Below are 21,704 nucleotides of genomic sequence, written 5' to 3'. Positions count from 1 at the left end.
TGTCGTACCTAACAACGCCTCAGTACTGTTCATAAAGCACTGCAGAGCCTCCAGTGGCTTATTGCTTGATTTTAAAAGGAATTCTTTCGATTCACACGGACCAGGCTCCAGACCGCACAGCCCGCTTGAGTCTCGGAGTCGTAAGCGGCTGTTGCATCTGTTTCAACAGATTCAGACAGTTATTATCAGCTGGGCTGCGACTGCAGCTGCTCCCTGTAACAATGTCCTTACTTGCCTAGCGTGGCCGTGAGACCCGGGGCAGCAGCTAGGAGCAACTTCACATAGTTATGGAAGGTGTGAACGCTCATCAGAGGGAGCGGGCTGGGCGGCTGTAAGCAGCCTGTGTCCCCCGTCAGATAGACTGGATCTGATCTGATTTTTTTCTTCAACCTCTCTGTGATCTAGTTCCAGTTGAACATAACTGTAGGCAAACTAAATCTTGAATTGTAAAACTCAGAAGAAACCCTCTAAGGCTGTGTCATGGAGTAGATGTTGGAAGTAACAATGGGTTCAATTCAAATGGGTTCAATTAGATTTAGAATTACAGTCTATATGTCAGTAAAGGGTTTTATTTTTTATGAATTTTATGAGGCATAAAAAGAAAAAAACGAACAAAACACAAATAACTTTTGTACTTGTTGAAGTGGTTTATTTACAAATATGTAAAATGATATCATGTGGAGGTGGCCATTCACAGCCACCAATACTACAACTGTGGAGGGAAAAGGCAAACATATCGTCAGTCATGTCTATGTTACAAAAATATTGACCTATTTACTATTTTACAGTATCTACAACAAATTTATCACACAAACATTCCTCATTGTCTTAACTTGTTCCGTATCCTCGAGATTGTCTTCAGTGTGCAACATTTCACTTTTGACACTTTTCTTCACGCCTTGAATTTACAGCGGTTTCCTTTACAAACAAAAGCTTCATAAAACACCAACTGCTAGATCTGTGGCACAGTTTCTCTTCTACATGCGAAGATGCAGAGCAGACGCCCGCTTTTATTCACTTTGTTCCACAATAATCAGTCAAAACTCCTCCTCGTTGTTTGAACTTCATTCGATTTCACCTTCTGGACCAGCAAGCTCACATTCGGTGCGTTTGTATCTCTTGATCGCTACGCCTTTGCCTTTCGTGCTTTACTTTTCCTCAGCAGTGCTTTTGTTTGCATCTATGTACATATTCCGTTCGGGGTCCTTTTGACGAGGGGCTCTGAGGTCAGCGGCAGGCATGTGAAGAAGGCGGCGTGACCGCACTTGAGAGCGGCTGGTGCAGTCTGTGGGGACTGGCAGTAATCTGAAACAGGATCTGGCCGTTGCCGTTGTGGAGTCCAGGGTGGTTCAAGGGTGGAACACGAGCCAAAGAAATCCATGTCATCCTGGAAAGAGAGAAAGCAGAGGAACACACACACACACACACACACACACACACACGCAATCATTAGTAATATATCTCCCCAGAGCCGGCCGGGGACTGGCTTACAACAGGATCGTCTTGGCTACATCAAAGAACTGGGCTTGGATGCTGCCTCGCCCTATCTCTGTTTCCTTAACCAGCCAGCTTCCACTTTCCATGGACACACACACACACACACACACACACACACACACACACACCACTGTCCCTGTCCATCAAAGGGAGTCCAAGAGTTGTAGAAGAATTGCTCCAGGGAAATTCTATGGTTTGAGCACAGCGTTCTTTAGTGTGTGTGTGTGTGTGTGTGTGTCTGCTCATACACAGCTGTGGGTCAGTGTCCATTTGTGCTCATGAGTACTGAGTGAGAACACACACTCTGTAGCCGGTGTGTCTGCTCCACTGTGTGTCTCAGCTCATTCCCTCCCACTGAATCACGTCAACAAGGCTGCTCTGGCCCTGAAGCTCCATCCGCCACACACACAATTTATCTCGCAAATTCGATGCGATATGGCTCTACGAATCAATGGAACCCGTTCTAAGCGGTTTAATCTCTCCGGGGGAATTATTTATTCACAGTTTCTCAATATTTGTTGGAGTGGGAGAAGCCATGATTTTTCTTCTTCTTGCAGTTCAGTCCTTTTGAGGCATAGTTTACCTAAAGCCTTCAGTTTCCGGGGCTTAAGACTGTTTGCTCTCGCATACTTGCCTCTTTGCTTGACTCAGTAAACAATCGGGTGTTGAGGATCAGTCATTTGTTCGCTCCGTGGCAACTAATGTGAAATGCCAAGTGAGCGTCTTATTGCGCCGAGAGAAACATTTGTAAAGCAAATTAAATGACATTCAGGGACGTTATCAGGAAAACGGTAGTCTCCCATCTGAAATAAATGGGGAGTTGTGTGTCCAGAAAATGGGCCCCTGGTCTTTTACATGAGGGAGGTGTTTGTTTTCTCATGTTTTTCACCATTCGCAAAATTTCAACTCACCTTCCTAAAACGATGGGTGCTGCTTGGGAAGAAGAGCCTCTGTCAGAGCTTCGCCGTAGCCCGGTCTGGTCCGGTCAGGCGAATTGTCCCGGACGTTCTCCCTTGACCTGGACCCTTCTTCTTCTTCTTCCTCCTCGCCCTCTACTTCTTCTTCCCCTTCCACCTCCAGTCTCCCTGCAGGTTCTGGGCTGCACCGAGGAAGCCCGAAACCCTCTGAGCACTCCGAGTTCTGCCACATCCCACCGGTCTCTGGAGGTGCTGCCTGATGGATCGGGGCGCTCCCCTCGTCAGGGTTTGTGTTTCTGGGAAGCGTAGCAGGGGGGGGGCTCGGGGTTAGCGCCATGAATCTGTCATGAATGTGTTCAGTGTCCAGCCACAGCCTTGGGCAGAACTCTTAACAGCCTAGATTCCATTGTGCAATCATTTCAAAGAATAATATTAACCACATAAAATGATGTCTAAAGCATCTAACCTTGGATAGCGATAGAAATTAGCCTTGGCTTTTTAGCTGCATGACAGAAAATTGGAGAAAGTCAATGAAACTCAATGATTTTTGCCTTAGGATCAGTTTTCTCATAAATGACACTTTTGGCTTGGCCCTAAGAAGATTTGCATGGAAGAATCTTTTATAAAAAATAAGGCCCAAAGAGTCAGAACCACAGCAAGGTTGGCTTTCCCACTCTCCCGTCCTTCCTGTATGGAGGCAGAGGTGTGAACAGGAATGCTGTGCTTGGACAAACCCCGAGGCAGAGCGGCGGTTTAGTGTTTACTCGCCTGGTGTTTCGAGGTTTAGTCTACGCATACCAAACGCTGGCTGATGAGGAATGATACACTGTGAGGTTCTGTATTTGTTTTTGTCGCGGTGTACGAATGCAAGTATCCTTATTTGGTGTGTTGGATGCGATGGGTAAATGATTGTTGAATGTTAATGTGGTAGTTTATGCAGTTTGGAACAGTCGATCTGCAGTGGTCATCTATTGCTGAGCCTCAAGGTATTTTTTACATTGTAGATGCAGTTTTGTGTGACTTTTGTTTTGTTTTGTTTGTTCGGTGGTTAATGTTGAATGGTGGTTGAGTTCTCCTCTTAAGCTCGATCAGCAGGTACCAATAAGTCCATCAGAATGAATGGAAACAACACGCCACAAAACCTTATCCTTCTAGTCGACTGGTAAAGTCTCCCTTTTCTGACCCCACTGTCCTAGGATTTGAATCCCACCAGAGCTTTCTCTCCTGTGTTTCCCCTATCCAGTATTATAAACATGACCATTCTGGTGCCTGCTCATCCTCACGAACATACGATTTGCAGCAGATTTTCTCCTCACCCGTCACTGAGGCTCATCTGGGACTGGAAGGGGCTGTTGTCTTGGCTGCGGCCCAGACTGCAGCTCTCATCGCAGCACAGAGATGGGATCAGGTGGACTGGACCTGGACATCACACACGCAGAAAAAAAAACATTGGGTACATGGACACAGAGAGGAAACAAAATACCACCCACCATCACTATCAGAAACTGTCACTGCAGTCTAGGCAAAGGGGCAAGATGAGACCAAAACGCCTGTGTAGTATGACTACACTATTGAAATGGAATCAGTGACTATACTACTGAATTTAGAATCTGTCCCACAACATTTTTGCATGAACACAGTAAAAAGAGGCCAAGGTAAGACAATCTTGAAGCTTAACAATGGGCTAGTTGCAGACCTAGTGGTAAACTTAAGAACTAAAGGCCATAATGCGTGGGCGACATTTTGGTGCAATGTAGTGGGAAAATAATACCAGTAAGTTTCACTTTTTTCCTTATGGCCCACAGACTTAGTCCCATAGATGTTATCCCAGTTATTAATGCCTTTGTGTCTGGGCAGCTCAAGTAAAACAAAACAAAACACAGAAACAGTAGAAATATTGCCTGTCTAATATGGCCTGATGAGCAGTTTGTAGTTTGTGTGAACGTTGGTCTGTCTGATGCCTAGACACCATTGTAGTATAAAAGCCCTTTATTCTGAACTGTAACCTACCACAGGTGTGTCCGGGTCCCAGGTGACACTGACAGCAGGGTCTCTGGGGAAAGTCATGGAGCCAGCGCCGGTCCAGGCAAGACAGCTCCGCCCCACCGTACGGACCGTCCTGGGACCTCAGAGAGGCTGGGGAGAAAACATGTTGGACTCCATCAACACTACAGCACCAACTATTGGGACATAGAATAATCCTCACTACAGCACAGAGGCCTTAAAAGGTTTCCAGTTAAATAATGTTTCACTTAAGAATCATAACCAGTCTAGAAAGGGATATTGTTTCAGTATAATCGTTGCTGTCAGGTGAAAACCTCGTAAAAATCGTGATGTATTTCTGACTTGAACGGAAAACTTGTGTCCACTTATGTGTTGGGCAAGTTTCATAAGCCTCACATCCATGAGGCCACTTAAAAATCCATTGTATAATTTCAAAAACTGCACTCAGACGGAGGGTGGGGTCACGGCTTCTGTCCAACCACCCACTCAGTACATCTCACAGCACAGTAAGTGAATAACACAAGCGGCATTTGAAGGCGAACATGCATGCCTTCTTTGTGTGGCCTCGGTACTCTCTGATACAGTTGTTGTATAACTGGGTCTTCCTCCATTTTGGAAATCATGACAAGAGTACAAAGATGGTGGATGTACTACAACCACCTACTGTAAAGCCACTGAAAAGTCAGTGGCTGGGGGGTTCAAAGTTCAATTTATTTGAACTTTGAGAGCGCATACTGTACTTCCCCTAAGCACCGGGCATCGCAAGAAGGATTACACATGAACAAACCAACCAACCGACAAACATGCACAGCTTCCAAGCATCTAATAAGCATAATTCGGACAAAAAAAACATCCTTCTCATACTCTTTTCGTTGCACAACAGATATATCTGCACTGCTTGCTTCCACCTGTCGTGACTCACCGCTGGGCTTCTTCTCCAGCAGCTGCCTCTTGCAGTAGATGACACACAGGACCAGCAGGGCCAGCAGCACGGTGGCCAGAGCGCTGCAGATGACGGCGGCCAGCGCCATGTCCCGAGGACTGGTGACCACCGAGGGCAGCGGCACCAGGTTCACACGCCCGCTGCCTGCCGGGAAGAGAAGTGAATGTGGAACACAACCGGAAAGGGTGCGAGCTGTCGATGAGGAATTTGTAATGACCATTATGACAGTAGACCTGCAGTTTATTGCAAGGTGCTGAGCGGCGTTGCTTTTATACCACAGTAACAGCATAATTTGAGACCGAAGGATAAGGGATAACACATGACGAGGTACGGTTACCTCACATTATTCAACAACTCTCCAGCCAATGGGAATCAAGCGTTCACCCAGGCCGCGGTGTAATGTGAGACAAATCATCCCTTTTTTGGCCTGGAGCCCTCGTCTCTTTGCTCCCCTCAAATGAAATAAGCAGCGCAGTTCAAAGAGAAAACGCCTATGGTGGATTCTCTCTTTATCTCCCTCTGTCTCTTTCCACACAGAAGATGATTTACAGACAGTTCTTCCCCCTCGCCCCGGGCCTTAACGCCCTCACATGCTAGTCACACAGCCCCGTCATTAAGTCTGCCATCAAGGCAAGAGGCAGACATGCTGGTCAGGCATCTGAAATAGGTCGAGTGCGTGTGTGTGTGTGAGAGAGAGAGAGAAAAACAAAGACGGGACAGACGCTGGGTGTGTTTTCATGCTTGTGTGTGTGTCATTGTGTCTGTGGCGGTGTGTTATGCGTATGTGCTGATTTGGCTTGATTCAGTTCTCAGCCTGCCCCAGGGGGAAATGTGATGTCACAGTTTGCTCCGCCCCTCCGAACGCCCCCAGAACTCTCACATCTAGACTTTTGACCTCAAGAATGCCGCTCATTATACAAGTTCCCACAAATATGGAACATCAGGGCTTAATACGGCTTAATGCTGGATATCACAACTAAAGACGGATGAACTGGCAGTCTGTTTTAAAATCTGGCTTCTGGTACGTGTAATTATCCCCTCCGCCCTTTGCCAAAGTTAACAGAAGAGTAATGAAATCACGTTAATCCAGCAATACATACTTTAAGGGGAAATACCACTCAATTTTATCCTTTAGGCATGTTGTTCATAAAACCTGGGACAGATCACTCAATATTAGAGACAATGACTGCTGTGTGTAATTACTAGAAACGTGTGGGGAGATTGTCCCACTCCCTGATGGGTGATGTCATACAGATAAATAGCTCCAACTGAAAATACGGTAAAAAGAAAATCTATAAAAGGTGACTGTGTCCATACCCAGGATGATTTTCTGGGGAAACGGCTACATTGTCTGGTTCAGAGCTGAAAGCACGACTACTGGGTGTCCAAAAAGTCTGGAATCAGAGGGATAAGTAGCAGTTTTTTTGTCTTGTTGCATGTCAAGACTGAGCTATCACATTAACATATCAATTTTGGTTTGTGGGGTTGCCTGGAGGAAAAGGTTTATTCTGTGAAAATCCCAAACCAGTGAAGTACTGACGCCTACACAGCTGCTGATCACATAGAGACATTCTGTGAGTTTCCGGACACGCTGTATGATAATTGAAATAAAACTGATTTAAAAGCTTAGACAAACATTGTGATTCCCATCAGCCCTAGCATGATGTACATCGGCATGTCAGAAGTCATGTTAGAATCCTGGTTCTCTAGTTTCTATCTTTGGGAGGGAGTGGGACGGTCCTCAGCTGTAGAGATAACATGCCTGAATTCTTAAATTGAGTGACATTCCTCTCTAAGGCCGTGCAGATTAACATAATTGTTTGCGATCATTATCAGTAATCAAATATAATTTTGTTGAACTTAAAAAGATCAATGTATTCATGGCAGAATGGGTGTGGGTTTATGCAGAGCAAACAAGGTAACCAGAAAAAGGTAGCAGGCCCACACTGTGCTGTGAAACAGATTGACCGCTCACCCACCATGGAGGAGAAACAAAACCAATTGTGAGAGATTGTAAGTTGAATATAGCAAATACAATAAACGACTTTTTGTTTGAGAAAATCTTTTTCAATGAGGCCCCCTCTATCAATGTTTGCTTTACAGTACATTAATCATAAAGGGAACTGGGTTCAGCCTTTTCACATGCAAGAGCTCTTTGTTATGCAATGTAAACATTACTTTAGCTTTGGGCAGTTTTTTATTCAACCAGATAGGGGATAAGGGTATTTTAACATTCCTCCTGAGAGGAGGAGGGAGAAAAGAAAAGAAAAAAAAAACACAAACTCTTAGCAGTGCTCCAAAATTCACTTTGTCCCAGAGGGCACAATAAAAGTTTTTTAATATAAGCATTGAGGTATACATTGTCAAAAAAATGAGTGATCACTTCTTATTAAAACAAGATTAGCATGTTTCAGCAGAGAAAGGCCTTTAAAACTGTTACAACAGAGGACTAAGTACCGACTAACAGTTTTGACACGCAAATCACTGCTCAAATCGAGGCAACTACTCAAATCGTTAAACGTTCAAAAAAAAAAACCCTTAGCTGTTCTAAAATCACTGTAAACCACAGCCTCACGGGGCTTATTGCTTTTATACATGATTATTTTTGATGTTGAGAGAGTATAATGCCTTTTCCTCTCTGTTTTATATTTAAAGAGCAAATCAGCACTAAGTCAGGTTTTTTTGAGCTGTAAACATCGTTGCATGACTTCTATACAGTGAATAGCATTAATCCTGCACTTAATTTCAACATGTTTTGATGAAGGCCTGCATTCACTTCTAGAGGCAGAAAATCGCTGTTGCACTGCTCTCTATTATATGGGCAGAAACATCTGGCCACACCTCAATCGGTGATGTCAAGGCAGGTATTTCGCCTTTGGCAGCGTCAAATGCTTTGTGATCAGAAAATAGTTTCCGCCCCTAAAGATGGGTTATCACAGACACACACCCCTGTTCGCTCCCCACCCCACTTTTCTGCATCTTTCAAAATTGTGAACTAGACAGTGTGTTTAAGCACGCTTTAAGGTAGCTCCTCTTTTTAAGTTGTTAGAGCATGGATCACGCTGAATTGACTGTGGCAGTAATTTTTAGAGGCCAGCTGATAGCCCTATTGATTACTTTCACTCTCATGCGATTGAGCCTGTGATGGTTATCCCTACTCGCCTGCAGATGCTGCTGATTGGCTACTTGGGCATTATGTACGATCAGTGAGATAGCGCCCCATAGTGCTGTGATTACTGACGATGGAGCCACTTTCATGGTGTATTAAGATGACAACGGATCGTACGTTGATATTTTGATAATACATTTTTGCTGCTTTATTTGCATTATTTCATGATAAAAACGAAGATACGTTATCTTTATTCCATGTACTTGATGTTCGCAAGGAATTTATGTATTTTGTGGATTGTAATTACATCTCTTTGACTATCTGATGAGGTAATCACTTGAATATGGCAGCCTATTAGTCACTGGTAAAATATAGGCTAGTTTTGTCTGCTTACATTTGCAAGACTAAACTAATGACGTAACATATTTCTACTCCAAACCCCTATCGTCTCAAAAGGTTGTTGCTAAAAAATGAGAGGTGCTGTCTGTGTCCATGCTAGTCACAGAAAACTTCCAATTCTTGTATTCACAGCTGACAAGCAACTTGCCCTAAGCCAGTTTTCACTTGTTCCAAAGCAGAATTGTCCTGGACCAACACTAGAGCGCGTAGGACCGGGCTTAATCCATGGATGAGAAACCGGACCATCAGTTAAACTTTTGGACTCCATTATTTAGGTCGAATTTGCCCAAGGTGAGCATCATCTCCCCGCACCACAATGTCAGCCTGTTATCAGGGCCCGACAGCTGCAGCAAACACAGATAAACACTGGTGCATTGAAGAGACCTCACCTGCTGATTTTATCTCCACACCGCACGCTGCCAATAAACCACAGCCTTTGATATACTCTCTGCCTGTTGACTTTATGGAATGCCGAACTCAAGGGATACTTTAAATAAAGAAGCACTGCTTTGCACCTCTGAGGGATCTTGGACTTGTTGCCGTCCAAACCTTTGTTCTACCTTGAACTCGGCACAAGAACAGAGAGGAGGGAAATATTTTTTCTGACTGCATTTCTCTTTGTTGTAAACTATTCAAAACTGAGATATCTTCCATTTTGTGGGTTTTTCTGTTTAAATGTCTTTTTTTATTTAAATGACTCCAAGTCCATAACTGTTCAACCCTGAATTTGAACCAAGGACCTTGGATTCATCATTTTGACCCATTTGCCAAATGAGTTACATAGAATGCCTAGCATTAGTATACATTCTTATACATGATGGAGCAGCAATGATGCAGGGCAAAGTATCCTTATGACACGCTAACTGCAGGTTTTAATAAACTGATATAATAGCACATTTTCCTACAAAGATTATTTATGATTAACAAGCCTCTGAGACGATAGTTTAGCACATGAAAATAATTTTGAATCACTTAAGGGACAAATCCTTCATCTAATCTAGGTATTTAAGGCATTGTTGCATTATTGTTTGACAGCTCTTTACACAAGAAGTGATATTATGTTATTGCTTAACTATGATGATATTGATACCTGATATATGACTAGAGATTTTTTTAATTTTTATATATTTTTTTATTACGATGGATCATAGTCAGGGGAATATCTGATGCCATTTCGAACAGAATAGGAAACCTACGAGTAGCAAAAGGTAATGGGATATCTAATATAGTGCAAGGAGATTTGAAAGTGTGGAGGAATGTTAAAAATTGGGGAGAAAAAAATCTATATTCATAGCTAGCATGTATGAAGGGTTTAGATAATGCAGAAAGTGATCTCAGGTCCAATATGCAGCTTATTGTCTGTTACTCCCTAAATCTTTTTGATTATCAAGAACCCTGACAGCACCCTCTTTTCCAGAATGGGTTCTCCTGCAAATATATTCTAAGCAAAACAATAACCACTTTATAGCAAGAACTCATTTTGAACCGCTGGTGCCTATGACGTTGTGCATTACAGGTACAGGAATGTATTACGAGAGGTACAACAACATATTAAATTACCCTTTTACATTCTGTTCAAATGAAACTGGATGCGTCTATCGGATGATTTACACCTCCCAAGTGCGTGGGTGGTGTGTTTGTGGCAAAACAGATAATAACAGTCATCACCCCGTTTAATGTGGCAACTAAAAACATTATTAACGTCATGAGGTGCGTAACTGATAACTGATTAAGACGGTGGTGAGGATGAATTCTGCTGTAATAAGCAGAGGAACCATCACTCCAGCAGCTCCACTGACGCTTGAGTGACATTGGTGAAGTTGCTTTTTAAAGAGTGAAGGCTCTTGTTTGACTTGCTGATAGGCAATTCAATTAAGATAATTTCCTGCGGTTAGAGCAGACTGCATGAACCTTTGAAGTCAGTCAACATACCAGGCGAGGGAAGGTTGGGATTAGGCTTCTTTTACGTTACAAGACAGAACCTTGACGTTATCAGTCGGGTTCGGATCATCTGTCCTTGGGCTAGTCCTTACCACAGGCTCTGTCTCTGGGAAAAGCCTCGCAGTAGCATGTAAAAGTGATAAGTGGCACTCAGTAGCATGATTGCAGCATTTGCATCGTTTCTTCAAAAGTGAAGAAATCATTTGAACTAGTTGGGAAGTCCTGTCTAAAAATAACTAATGTTGTACAGCTGGATTCCAAACTAAATAGCATGAGCTGGTTAGCGAAAAACTATCTCAAAGCTACACCATTGTTTTCTTGTGTGTGTGTGTGTGTGAGAGAGAGAGAGAGAATGCGCGCGTGCATGTGTGTATCTGCATGCCAGTGTGTGTTAGCACGGTCCAGTCAGCCTTCAGAGATCTACCGTGACAGTGAAAAACTCCAGCAGATTGAACACATTAAAAAGGCTGAAGGAATCCATAAAACACAATCTCATTTTTACTCGGCTCCAGAAACCGACTGGGGAAAGGGAGGGAAGAAGGCAGCGGGAGGAGGAGGGGGGGTGGGGGGTGGGGGGGGGGGTTAAGATTTACAGTCCACCCCAGACAGCGACCGCCTCCCCTGCACAGCTGCACCGTTGCCCCGGGCCAGTGTGGCCTATTAGAATGATCTGCCCTTTAAGTTTTCACCACCCTCCGCAAGATAACACTGGAGGGAGGGAGCAAGACTTTCAAACATTTGGAAACGCTCCACCGAGAGTCTCCCAGTAAGAACTAACTACCAGCTATGTTCTGGGACACAATGGCCATTTTGTTTCACAAGCCTCCTCCAGTATCAAAACGGGAAGCTGCACAGATGGACAGACAAGCAGACAGAGGGAGGCCGCCTGTCCCAGGGTTCATTACACAAACAGTAACGTTGCTTGTAACGAAATAAGGAAAAAAACATCTATTAACTCGAGACTGAAGTGAAAAATCAAACACACTGTACAACAGCGGACGGTCTGATGAAATCAGAGCTCTTTACATCTGGGAGACGTGAGCAGAGAGTAAACAAGTTTTGCGAGTTGTCCGATATCCCGGGGCCGAATCCATTTATTTAACAGAGGGGTGCTAAACCTGGCCCGGGACTGCTCAGATGCTCATGCTGCCAAAAGCCTCCACAGAAACAGCTGCAGCCTCCGCTGCCATCAGGAAGTCACACTCAATTACCAAAGGTATAAGTTCACTAGCCTGCTCGTTTTATGTGGAAACCTGAAATCATAAGGTTGTACTTAACTACTTGTAATGGCCGGAAGACAGAAGTTAATTGGATCTGTAGCCTACTGGAATTCAAACCATGCTTTGTGAACATACTGTACCCCCCTCCCACCCCCCTCTTTTTGCATAATGGATCTCTACAAAGTGGTAGTAAATTATCCTGCTTGAACTAGGACTCACCGATGATGTGCTTACTCTAGTGTTAAACTTTACCCTCATTACGGAAATAGGCAGAGCAATGCAATAGTTTTTTTAGCAATGTTATTTAAACACTTTCTGTCCTTGAAATATCAACGGAACTTTTATTCAAGGAAATTCCTTCATTTAGCCCAAGTGGAGTGATGATAGCGAGCAGCATGGACTCAGCATGGACTCAGCTATAATCCACTGCAAATCCACTATTATGCTAGCAGTATCCATTTCAACTTTTAACTGCTCAGCTTGTAAATCCAAGCATTTATTTGCACATATAGCATAGCTGGTTGGCTCAGCGAGACTTAGTGAATGAACTTTCTCCACCCATTAGGAGCTGTGGTTCTGATTACTGCGAGGACCTTGTGCTGGCATGTTTTATATGTGGGTAGGTGCTTTGTTGTGGCATTGCACTGAGTTTTGGTTCTTGCAGCGTTTGGTCAGGAGTTCTATAGTTTGCTTTCAGACCATTGTTTGCCTTTCTCTTTTTTTCATCTTAAAACATCACAGGTGAGGTTACTTTTTTTCTGGGCTGCGAATGAATACCCCGTATTCATGAGAACATTTAATGAATGCCCCACTGATGTTAGGCCAACTGTTAGAAGAGGTAAAAGAAAGGAAAGGTGCTTACAGTGAGGTTCATAGGGAGGCGGAGGGTCCCCACAGGGTATGCACTCCATGTCTTGGAAACCACTCAATTTGGTCTTCCTGTAATATCTGTTGAAAGCACAGAGTGATATTTTATCATCATCAAAGCTGTCACGAACAGGTGGTTAGATAGAAACCATGAACTATTGTCAAACGGACACTGAAAATGCCTAAACTCAGCACTGTTAACGTGCTTTGTAAAAGTATTCACCACATGGGATTTACCATTACATGTTAAAGCATGGTACTGGTGTGCAAGACTAGAATAGAATAATGAACCTTTTCACTGCCAATTGTCCAGCGTTTTTATACACCAGTATATACCAGTCACAAGTTTGGATACACCTGATTGAATGTATTATGTTTTTCATTAACTTAAATCCATTTTGAACTAAAGGCTTATGCTTAAATCAGCTTCAGCTGAAATTTGTTTCTTAGACAAATATAAATAGTGAAGTTGATGCCTATGTATGAATTTCTTTCCGAAGCCTTTGCCTTTCCATCAAGGCAAAGCGTGGCTACTTTAAAGAATCTAAAATATAAGACAGTTTAGATTTGTTTGATTTGATTTGAAAACTTTTTTGGTTACTGCACAATTCCATTTGTGTTATTTCATAGTTTTGATGTCTTTGCTATTATTCTGAAATGTGAAAAACAGTGTCCAAACTTTTGACTGGTAGTGTACATAATACAACTATCAGAATAAGAATGAATGCAATACAGTAAATTTGTTTCTATTCTATTCTGCTGTGTATGATCTCGGTGCACGCTGCGGTGGAGTCTCTCCTCTCACCCGGGCAGACAGTCGCCACACACAGCGTTGCTGGTGGTGGAGCAGTTGCCCTTCTGGAAACGGTTGATGAGTCCGCAGTCCAGGCAGGGCTTGCACTTCTGCAGGCTCCGGTCCTCTTTGAAGCGACTGCTCCGGCAGGGCACGCACCGGGCATCCTCTCCATAACCAAAGCCACATTCCTGTGGGGATTAGCAGGAGAAATACCCCGGGTGAGAGGTGGGGTTGGTGGTTTGGGGAGGGGTACAGCTGGTGAAAAGGGGGTCTGAATGTGGACTACCAGGGGTCTGGAATTAAAGAATGATCTTGGCTCGCGGGATCGGAAGGGAACAATGGCCTGCCTCTTTTGAGAGTCCATCTTACACTGGCAATAATCTCCCTGACTCTCTCCGTATGAATGAGTGGCCTTCCGCTGCAAGACCCAGAATGGCCAGGCATTTGAATAATAAAGGCCCTGGGGGACACCCACTGTTGTATTATTGCAAGTTTATTGCTGAGTTTTTGTGTGACTCCCTCTCCAAGCAGACTCAGTGAGTGTCCTGTTGATTGAGAGGCCAGTGTGCAAAGGAAACGCTTCAGTAAGGGGGCAAGGATTATGGAGAAGTATAGGGACAAAATAGGATGAATACCCTTCTTGCATCCCACAATGGAAAGTGCACTTAAAAAGCACAGCTTCCTTCTACTGTGCGACTGATCTAATGCTAAGCCACCTCTGTGCGGATTTTGTTGCCTATACCAAGCACAAATCTTGATGATGTACGATATTTTTGAGATTAACTTGAAATATAAGTAAAAACTGATTTCCATAATGAAAAAATACAGATAGAAGGCGATGCATATCAGTGGTAAATGAGTGTCTGATGTCTATGGTGTTTAGTTATAGGGAGTTCATATATTTCAGAGACAAATCATGAAATTATTAGCTTGGTACACATGTTGCATTGCTAATACCATTAGTTTCCACAGTAACTGGGAATGGATCGACCGAGTCTGGCACAGTTTTGTCTACACAGAAGCAAATCAGCTTTATCGGTAAGAGGGAGCCAATCTCCCCACTGAATTAGTCTAGTTTTGTCTCTGTCCTACTCTGCACTGAGTCATATACCCAGTGGTAATGGTGGAAGCCCGGTGACCTTGATTTTCAGTTGACATGGCAACATTTACATTACTGCTGATATGATTGTATACCGCGCTGAGTGAAAGGACCCTGCAGGGATGACATCATTCATTGATCATTCATTATCGACTCCGGAGCAGCTGCCCTCCTGTTGTCCACTGTTTGCCCACTGTTGCCACACTGCATTCCCAAGCCGGGAGGATGGACTGGGAGTGAGTGTGTGTGTGTGTGAAGGGGGGGGCGGGGTTCATATATCATTAAAGTGAAGGTCAGCTTCAAACAGGGCGCTTCTCTCTTCCCTTCTCTCTTCGCCCGTGTCCCATTTCACTGCCTGGGCATGCAGTCATGCTGGAATGTGGGCACAAGAGTCTGACGGGGGGTTGGGATTGGGGAGGCAGGCTGGCAAGAAAAAAAAAAAAAAAAAGGGGATGACAGAGGCGAAGATGTGATCTCGTGATGGCACCGCAGAGTCGGGCTAGAAGACGAGGAATTCAGTCCTTCCAGCCAAAAGCATATGAGCCTGACATTGAACCCTTGGGCCAGGCCTGGCCGGAGGTGCACCAGCTAGGGCTGGGCTACTGCAGCTGTTGTTATGAACTCTCCATATAAGGCCCTACTCTCCAGCGGGGCAGGGCAGGGAACAGTGGAGGTGGGGGGGGGGAGAGAGAGAGAGAGAGAGAGAGAGAGAGAGAGGGAGAGAGAGAGGTGGTTGATGAGTGACAAAGGGGGAAAGGGAGAATAAAGAAGGCCTGGCCACTCACAGTTGCGAGCCATGATCTTGCCTTCCTGAACAGATAAACGAGCGCAGAGAGCGAGGCAGGAGAGGGAGGACAGCGGCGCGGCACTGAACCCTGAAACCTGGCCTTGAGGGAGCGCTCGCGGGGCCAGTCGCTGCAGGGCAGTTCAGAGTGATTTTTGGGCTTGTGTGACCCACTTCCAGATGAAGGAAGGGGCCCAGGGAGGATTCATCCCCACTAAGCCCAGCGCTGGCACAGGCTCGGCCCATGTGGCACCACATGGCAGGATGGGGGCCGGTGCCACGTACACAGAGCAGGTCGGGGCAGTGAAACAAAAGGAAAACGGAGCCAACTTCTGCCCCCCTCTATCCAGGCAGCACATCAAGGAGTGATCTCTTTCACTCTTTTGTCCCTGGTAACAAAGCTCAACAGAGCTGACACCCTACCCTGATTGAGCTTAATAGTAGCAGCTGAAAGTGAGAACACACCCCTGGTAATCGGTGATGTAGTAGTTATTATTATATGAAAAGGTGACAAAAATAGCCTGTAATCACAGACAGCCACTAGTATTAACAAAAGACTATATATTAAATCTGTTTTATATTCCTGAAAAGATTTATTTTCCATCTATCCTGGTGTCTCAGTAGGCTAAGGCTCATACCATGTATTTACAATGTCATGGGTTCAAATTGGGTCTGGGACCTTTGTCACATCTCATAGCCCTGTCTCTCTCCACTGTTTACTGTCCAATAAGATTTAGGGCAATTTTAAAAAAGGTGAACTCTGCTTTACAAATAACAATGTGGATCCCTCCATCCCTGCTGGCAGTTTAAAGATGATATTCCTTTTATGTTGCCCTGCAGATAAAAGTTAGGATCTTACATGCAATGTCTAGATAGTTAATTTTGTAAAAATTAACTATCACGGATGTGATCAGGACCAAAAAAAAGTTTGTTTGCATTTAGAAGATACCATTATAAATGAATGGGAGTTGTCCAAAGTAAACCAAATCTTGAAAAAGAAATTATATCCCTGCCTGAACTATTCACTATGAATCTCAATCCAATCGTTAAGCGACTACTTAATCAAGTTAAGATCCAAGTGTGTCATTCCTTCCATTTCCATACAGTACTTTGAGGTGATTTAACCTCAAAAACGTGTACAGAGAAGACGGCACTTAACATCCCATTTCCCTACGCTATCTCGCGATCTAGTTTGGGCGAGATTGCCAAGCAAAACAGCAGCGTGGAGGGGAGAGGAGCGGAGAGAGGGGAGAGCTGGCTGGGACCTGAAGCATGTTCAGACGGAGAGATACTTCTGAGATTAGGAGGGAATCACAAGAGTCTACAGAGGGAGGCCAGTCATCTGATCTGGTAATGAAACAACGCGGAAAACAATGCCAGTTTGTTAATGCGGTGTGCTGCACTAGACATATAGACACACTCTCTCTCTTTCTCTTTCTCTCTCTCTCACACACACGCACACACACAATAGAACTTTTTTCTGCCTGGCTCTTTTTTCTTTAACTAGCACTTCTTTATTATGCAGACTTTTTAGAGAGACAGGAATATATATATTACAACTAATGTCTGAGCTCTGCGGCTTTGACCCCTACTCAGGAATTTAAGCTCATTCTACTAATGCAGTCACTGTAACTTACTCTGGATAACAGTGTAGAAATGGCTGAAATATAAATCTCTCTTTCTCTCGCTCTCTCTCTCTCTTGCTCTCTCTCTCTCTCTCTCTCTCCCTCTCTCTGTCTCTCTCTCTCTCCCTTTCTCTCCAAAGCCAGCAGTCCTTTGCCCTGGGAGGGCGGCCCGGGGAAATGCTACACTCTCTCAATGATGTTGACACATCAAAGCGATCTTGCCTTTTTTTTTTGCCAGTGGCAAAAGTTTCCAGCATGCACTGGAAAGCAAATCACTCCTACTCCTCCGTGTTTGACACGACACAACAGATAAAGCAACTTACCGTGCAAGGTAAGAGTAAGAATGAAAAGCACAATGACATAGAGAGAAAGAGAGAAGGATGGGTTATAAAGGATGTTCCCTCTGTGTGGGTGGTTCTTTTAGCTACAGTTAGTGTGGAGGAGCTAATTGATGTTTGTCAGCCTGCCTTAGAGAGGCTTCCAGAGGCAGACTTCCAGAGCAAACTGGGGCACATTCCTCTGGGATCTCTATGGCAGCCGCACAGAGGGGCTCCGAAAGTCTGCTTCCCTCCCGACAGTCAGCTCTCCCTTTTAGGATGTGGACAGATTGTCTTGGTTACAGGCCTCAGATCAGAAGTTCTGCTCTGGGAAAGTTTGGGAGCACGGGCCCGGGTCTCCGCTGTGAGCCGGCATCCCGCTACCTTCAGGGAACGAATGAGGCAGCCAATTATTAACCAGGACCCCAGGGCGGCTAGCGGCATTCATGCCTGTTGCGCTGGCAGAGGAACACGAGGACTACTGAAGCGTATTACCAACCACAGAGTGCATGTCTGTGTGTACTGAGATTAAAGGCAACTCGGCTTAAACGCATGTGTGCAACAGATGTCAAGGGTGATATGGAGTTTTTTCAACCAAACTCACGGATGTAGTGGAGGGGAAACCCACCTAAACTCAGTTTACCCACCTTTTTATCTGCAGAATAGTGTTTACCCACCTTTTCAGGCTGACATAAACCTTTATGATGCAAATTTATAGTATACCTTTTAGTATGCAGTATCAAACTGATCTAAGTTATATGAGAATAGGATCTTTTGAGGAAAAAGATACCATCAGTTACCATTAAATCAATGCAGAAAATATAATTTTTGTTTAGTTTGGTGGTTGTTTGCCTTATCACTGATTGGAGGTCATAGTTTACCCACCTTTTTATTTACCACTACACCACTGCCTACACTTCTTTTTGAATAAGTAGGTGAATAAGTTGGAGCCAGAGAGGAAAGCCTTTTCTTACCAACCTTTCCTAACGCCATACAGGCCTGTTTGTACAAAGCACACAAAAACCCGTGGCTAGGGTGATGGAAAAAAAAACTGTACTCCTAACCCAGTGAGCAGCAAGCTTAGGCATGGCTTGCTTCAAACAGTGAAGACAATAAGTTGGACAGGGTGCTATGGGGAGAAACAATGGAAGCCATTCAGCTACAGGAGGTCAGAAGTATGGGTGTGACTGATTAAAGAAGGGTCGGTGTTCTACAAAAGCTAATAACGACTTGGCTGTTCACTGCATGAAAGAGAGGAAGTAATAAATAATGTTGGTCCCCTGGAAAAGATACACTTCTCTAAACAGGGATGTCCATTCTTTTCATGAACTGAACATTTTTTTGGAGGCTTTTTTTTTTTTCACCAACGGGAATAATCCATCCAACGTTTTTCTTTTTTCAGTTTAAGGAAATTACAGCATGATTCAAGCGACCTATTTTGGATCTCTTTTGTTACTGACACTTTCCTCTTCCTAAATAAAATGACTTTTTTTTTTCCTTTCAGCTGCACTATATATGAAGCTGCTGAGTAAACAAGGCATTTTTGACAGATTTGGAGTGCTAAAACACAAAAGTTTCAGTTCATTCAAGTGGGCTATTATAAGATAGAATAACCCCCCATAGTGTTTTTTGTTCCAACCTTTGATAGCTCCTGTCCTGCGTCACACTGCTTGCAGGGTTTACAGTGCCCAAACTGGTCCTTGTACTCCTGTTCTCTGCATTCTCGGGTCTCCTCCTCGGCCCTCACAGGAACCTGAGAGGGGACAGTCATTTGGTAAAGGGCAGTTAGGGATTCCTGCGTTTCATCACCGCTTTCATCAGCAACAGATAAAGCGGACTGAATCCAGAGCCATGCATCATAATCCCCCATATAATAGTTGGAGGGTTTCAACCCCCGCCCTGGACTGTTCTTGAAAACAAGTTTGATATTGCTGAGAACTGATGAGATGAAACTTGAATGATCCCTGTGGGGAAATTGGATGGTTGCAAGTCAAAAAGCGAGAAATCAAGGCTAGATATAGACAGAGTGTAGAGAGTAGAGAGAGAGTAGAATGTAGATAGCAGTATAATAAACAAAGATAATGCAATGATTAAAGGTAAAAGGATACGCAGCATCATTGGTTTGATACCAAGAATTTTATGGATACAACAGTGTTTGCAGTTCATGTATACAGTCCAGTTCAAGGGCTTATGTACAGGTTGTGCTGAAGCAAATGTGAAAATGTGCAGCCTTACCTATCCACATTTGAGACTCACAAATAGGTAGGCTAACATATGAAGAGAATGTGAACATATGAATAGGAACTTCTACTAGCAGGGCAATGTACTCCACTGTGTGTGTTGTACTAAATCTTCCCCTGCACAGGACGCAGATGTTAACAAGGCCCCAGCAGACAATGGATACATAAATAATAGTTTGAGGTTAACAGCAATCAAAAGGTTATGACTCTAAAACAGTGAATGAATGCTGTGGCACAATATGGCAAAAATGAATAATGTCATAATGTACTTACCAGAGCTGAATATATGATATGCAAGGTCAGTATGAGTAAGAAGGTGTGCTGAGGCATCCGGACCATTTTGACGGACCACTTGTTGCTGAGAAAAGGATACAGCAATAGGAGATGCAGCATAAGCATGAGTGTGTGTTTGTCTGTGTGTTTGCATATATTATGTATCTTACTGGGTGATCTCTATACTTAACACTTAATAACTTATAATGAACAAAAACTGTTTGAATCAAAATTTCTATCATGAGGAAAAATGATAAAGAATAGATATTGCAGGCCAGGTGAGTTCAACAAGTCTGTTTAACACTATTTAAAAATAGCCAGCATAACCCATAAAGACAGTATAGGCTGCTATTTGAAAAGAAAAGGTCTGTTTAGCACTTATCAAAAATAGCCACAATTCTAATACAACCACCTCAGTTCAAGTACAAACTGTAGCAGAGGTACTTGTTGCTGTCAAAATGTTTGTACTGCTAACCAATCCAAATTGTGTTCCTGACACAAGGTGCATGTTAAAGTCCCATCAGCAGCTGCACCAGTCCAGCCCTCACTGCGGCGTGCTCAAAACACATCTTCAAATCCGCACACATCTTGCATAATTCTATCTTCATAAAGAAGACTGCACTTATTTTCTCATACGGCATGATGTACCAGTACAACCAAATCATGTCAAATCAAAATGACAGCTGGTCCCCAACATCTATAATACTCAACATCCCTACCTAAAAATCACTATAATATTGCTATAATATTTGTGTAGGGGCTTTAGAGTGTATCAGCGGTAGTCAATAGTGAGTTTACAGCGACCTTATTCTACTTTGGACTATTTTATCTCCTATGGTATAACTACAATATTCTTATAATATTCCTATAATATCGCCATAGGTGGTTGTAGCTTTGCTGTTATATCTGCATTGTCTCCTAAAATTAATCATGTAGTTCTTTTTCGTCGCTGTGATATCCCGGAATATCCCAAACGACAACTAAAAAGGTCTTACCTGCTAAACAAATGCGTGCTGGCCAAAGCAGCAGGTCTTAAAAGAGTCTTTCAGACCGGTGAGAGCTGCGGTGTGTTGTCTGCACCGGTCTCTCTCTCCACACCATGTCAGTCCTGCCCCAGTCCGACACAAACCACCAGATCCAGGACAAAACGGCGCAGAGATCAAAGGCGAAAAAGGGGGATGGTTATGGATCTAAAAGCGTGCCTGTATCTGATCTCCGATCAGCGAGCAGAGCTACATCAAAGCTGACACTAGCGCTCCAAACACACTATTGTTGTGTTCGGTCAATACATGAACACTGGGATCAATAACAGCGGCGCAGGTTGCCATTCAATTGGCTTCTAATGAGAGTCGATGGAAAATGTGATTAAAAAAAAAGTTTTTCCAGATGTCGAGACACAAGAAGAAGAGCAGTGTGTTGTTATTCCGCTTTGAAATGGCAAGCCTCCTTATGCTCTCTCTCTCTCTCTCTCTCTCTGTCTCTCTCTCTCTCTCTCTCTCTCTCTCTCTCTCTCTCTCTCTCTCTCTCTCTCTCTCTCGGCGCTGTGTTTGTTTGGTTTATCTGAGGGCTTTGCCGTTTGATGGCAGTGGGTTTTGAAGTTGAGCACCACAGCCCCTCTAGCTCCCAAGCTGGGGTGCGGGGACCTCCGGGGGTCCTTGAGAGGGTTCCTGTGC

The 21,704-nt window shown here is 43.9% G+C and overlaps 1 protein-coding gene across 2 annotated transcripts; it reads right to left on the bottom strand.

Annotated features, from left to right (window-relative positions):
- Window positions 1–638: 638 nt before the first annotated feature.
- Window positions 639–21,490, bottom strand: tnfrsf19 (tumor necrosis factor receptor superfamily, member 19). Of its 2 annotated transcripts, none has more exons than XM_071917873.2 (10): window positions 21,013–21,490; window positions 20,032–20,109; window positions 19,158–19,271; window positions 13,703–13,881; window positions 12,893–12,978; window positions 5,341–5,505; window positions 4,425–4,550; window positions 3,731–3,833; window positions 2,409–2,710; window positions 639–1,387 (listed from the first exon to the last, which is right to left on the bottom strand). In XM_071917873.2, the coding sequence occupies exons 2-9, from the start codon at window positions 20,095–20,097 to the stop codon at window positions 2,413–2,415; spliced, it is 1,137 nt and encodes a 378-aa protein (XP_071773974.2). In that variant the 5' UTR covers window positions 20,098–20,109; window positions 21,013–21,490; the 3' UTR covers window positions 639–1,387; window positions 2,409–2,412. The 2 variants fall into 2 exon arrangements, with proteins under 2 accessions (XP_071773974.2, XP_078140489.1); XM_078284363.1 differs by having other exon boundaries at window positions 20,032–20,116; window positions 21,027–21,490.
- Window positions 21,491–21,704: the final 214 nt, after the last annotated feature.

This window comes from Centroberyx gerrardi, chromosome 6, assembly GCF_048128805.1.
Source record: "Centroberyx gerrardi isolate f3 chromosome 6, fCenGer3.hap1.cur.20231027, whole genome shotgun sequence".
NCBI classification, from domain to species: Eukaryota; Metazoa; Chordata; class Actinopteri; order Beryciformes; family Berycidae; genus Centroberyx; species Centroberyx gerrardi.
The sequence above is the reverse complement of the archived record's forward strand: the minus strand, read 5'-3'. Positions and strand labels throughout refer to the sequence as shown.

Coding starts and splice junctions, on each gene's coding strand:
- tnfrsf19 (XM_071917873.2), bottom strand. CDS start 20,097: ATGGTCCGGATGCCTCAGCACACCTTCTTACTCATACTGACCTTGCAT. Junction 19,272..20,031: donor ATATCATATATTCAGCTCTG/GTAAGTACATTA, acceptor GTCCCCTCTCAG/GTTCCTGTGAGGGCCGAGGA. Junction 2,711..3,730: donor CAGATGAGCCTCAGTGACGG/GTGAGGAGAAAA, acceptor TACGCTTCCCAG/AAACACAAACCCTGACGAGG.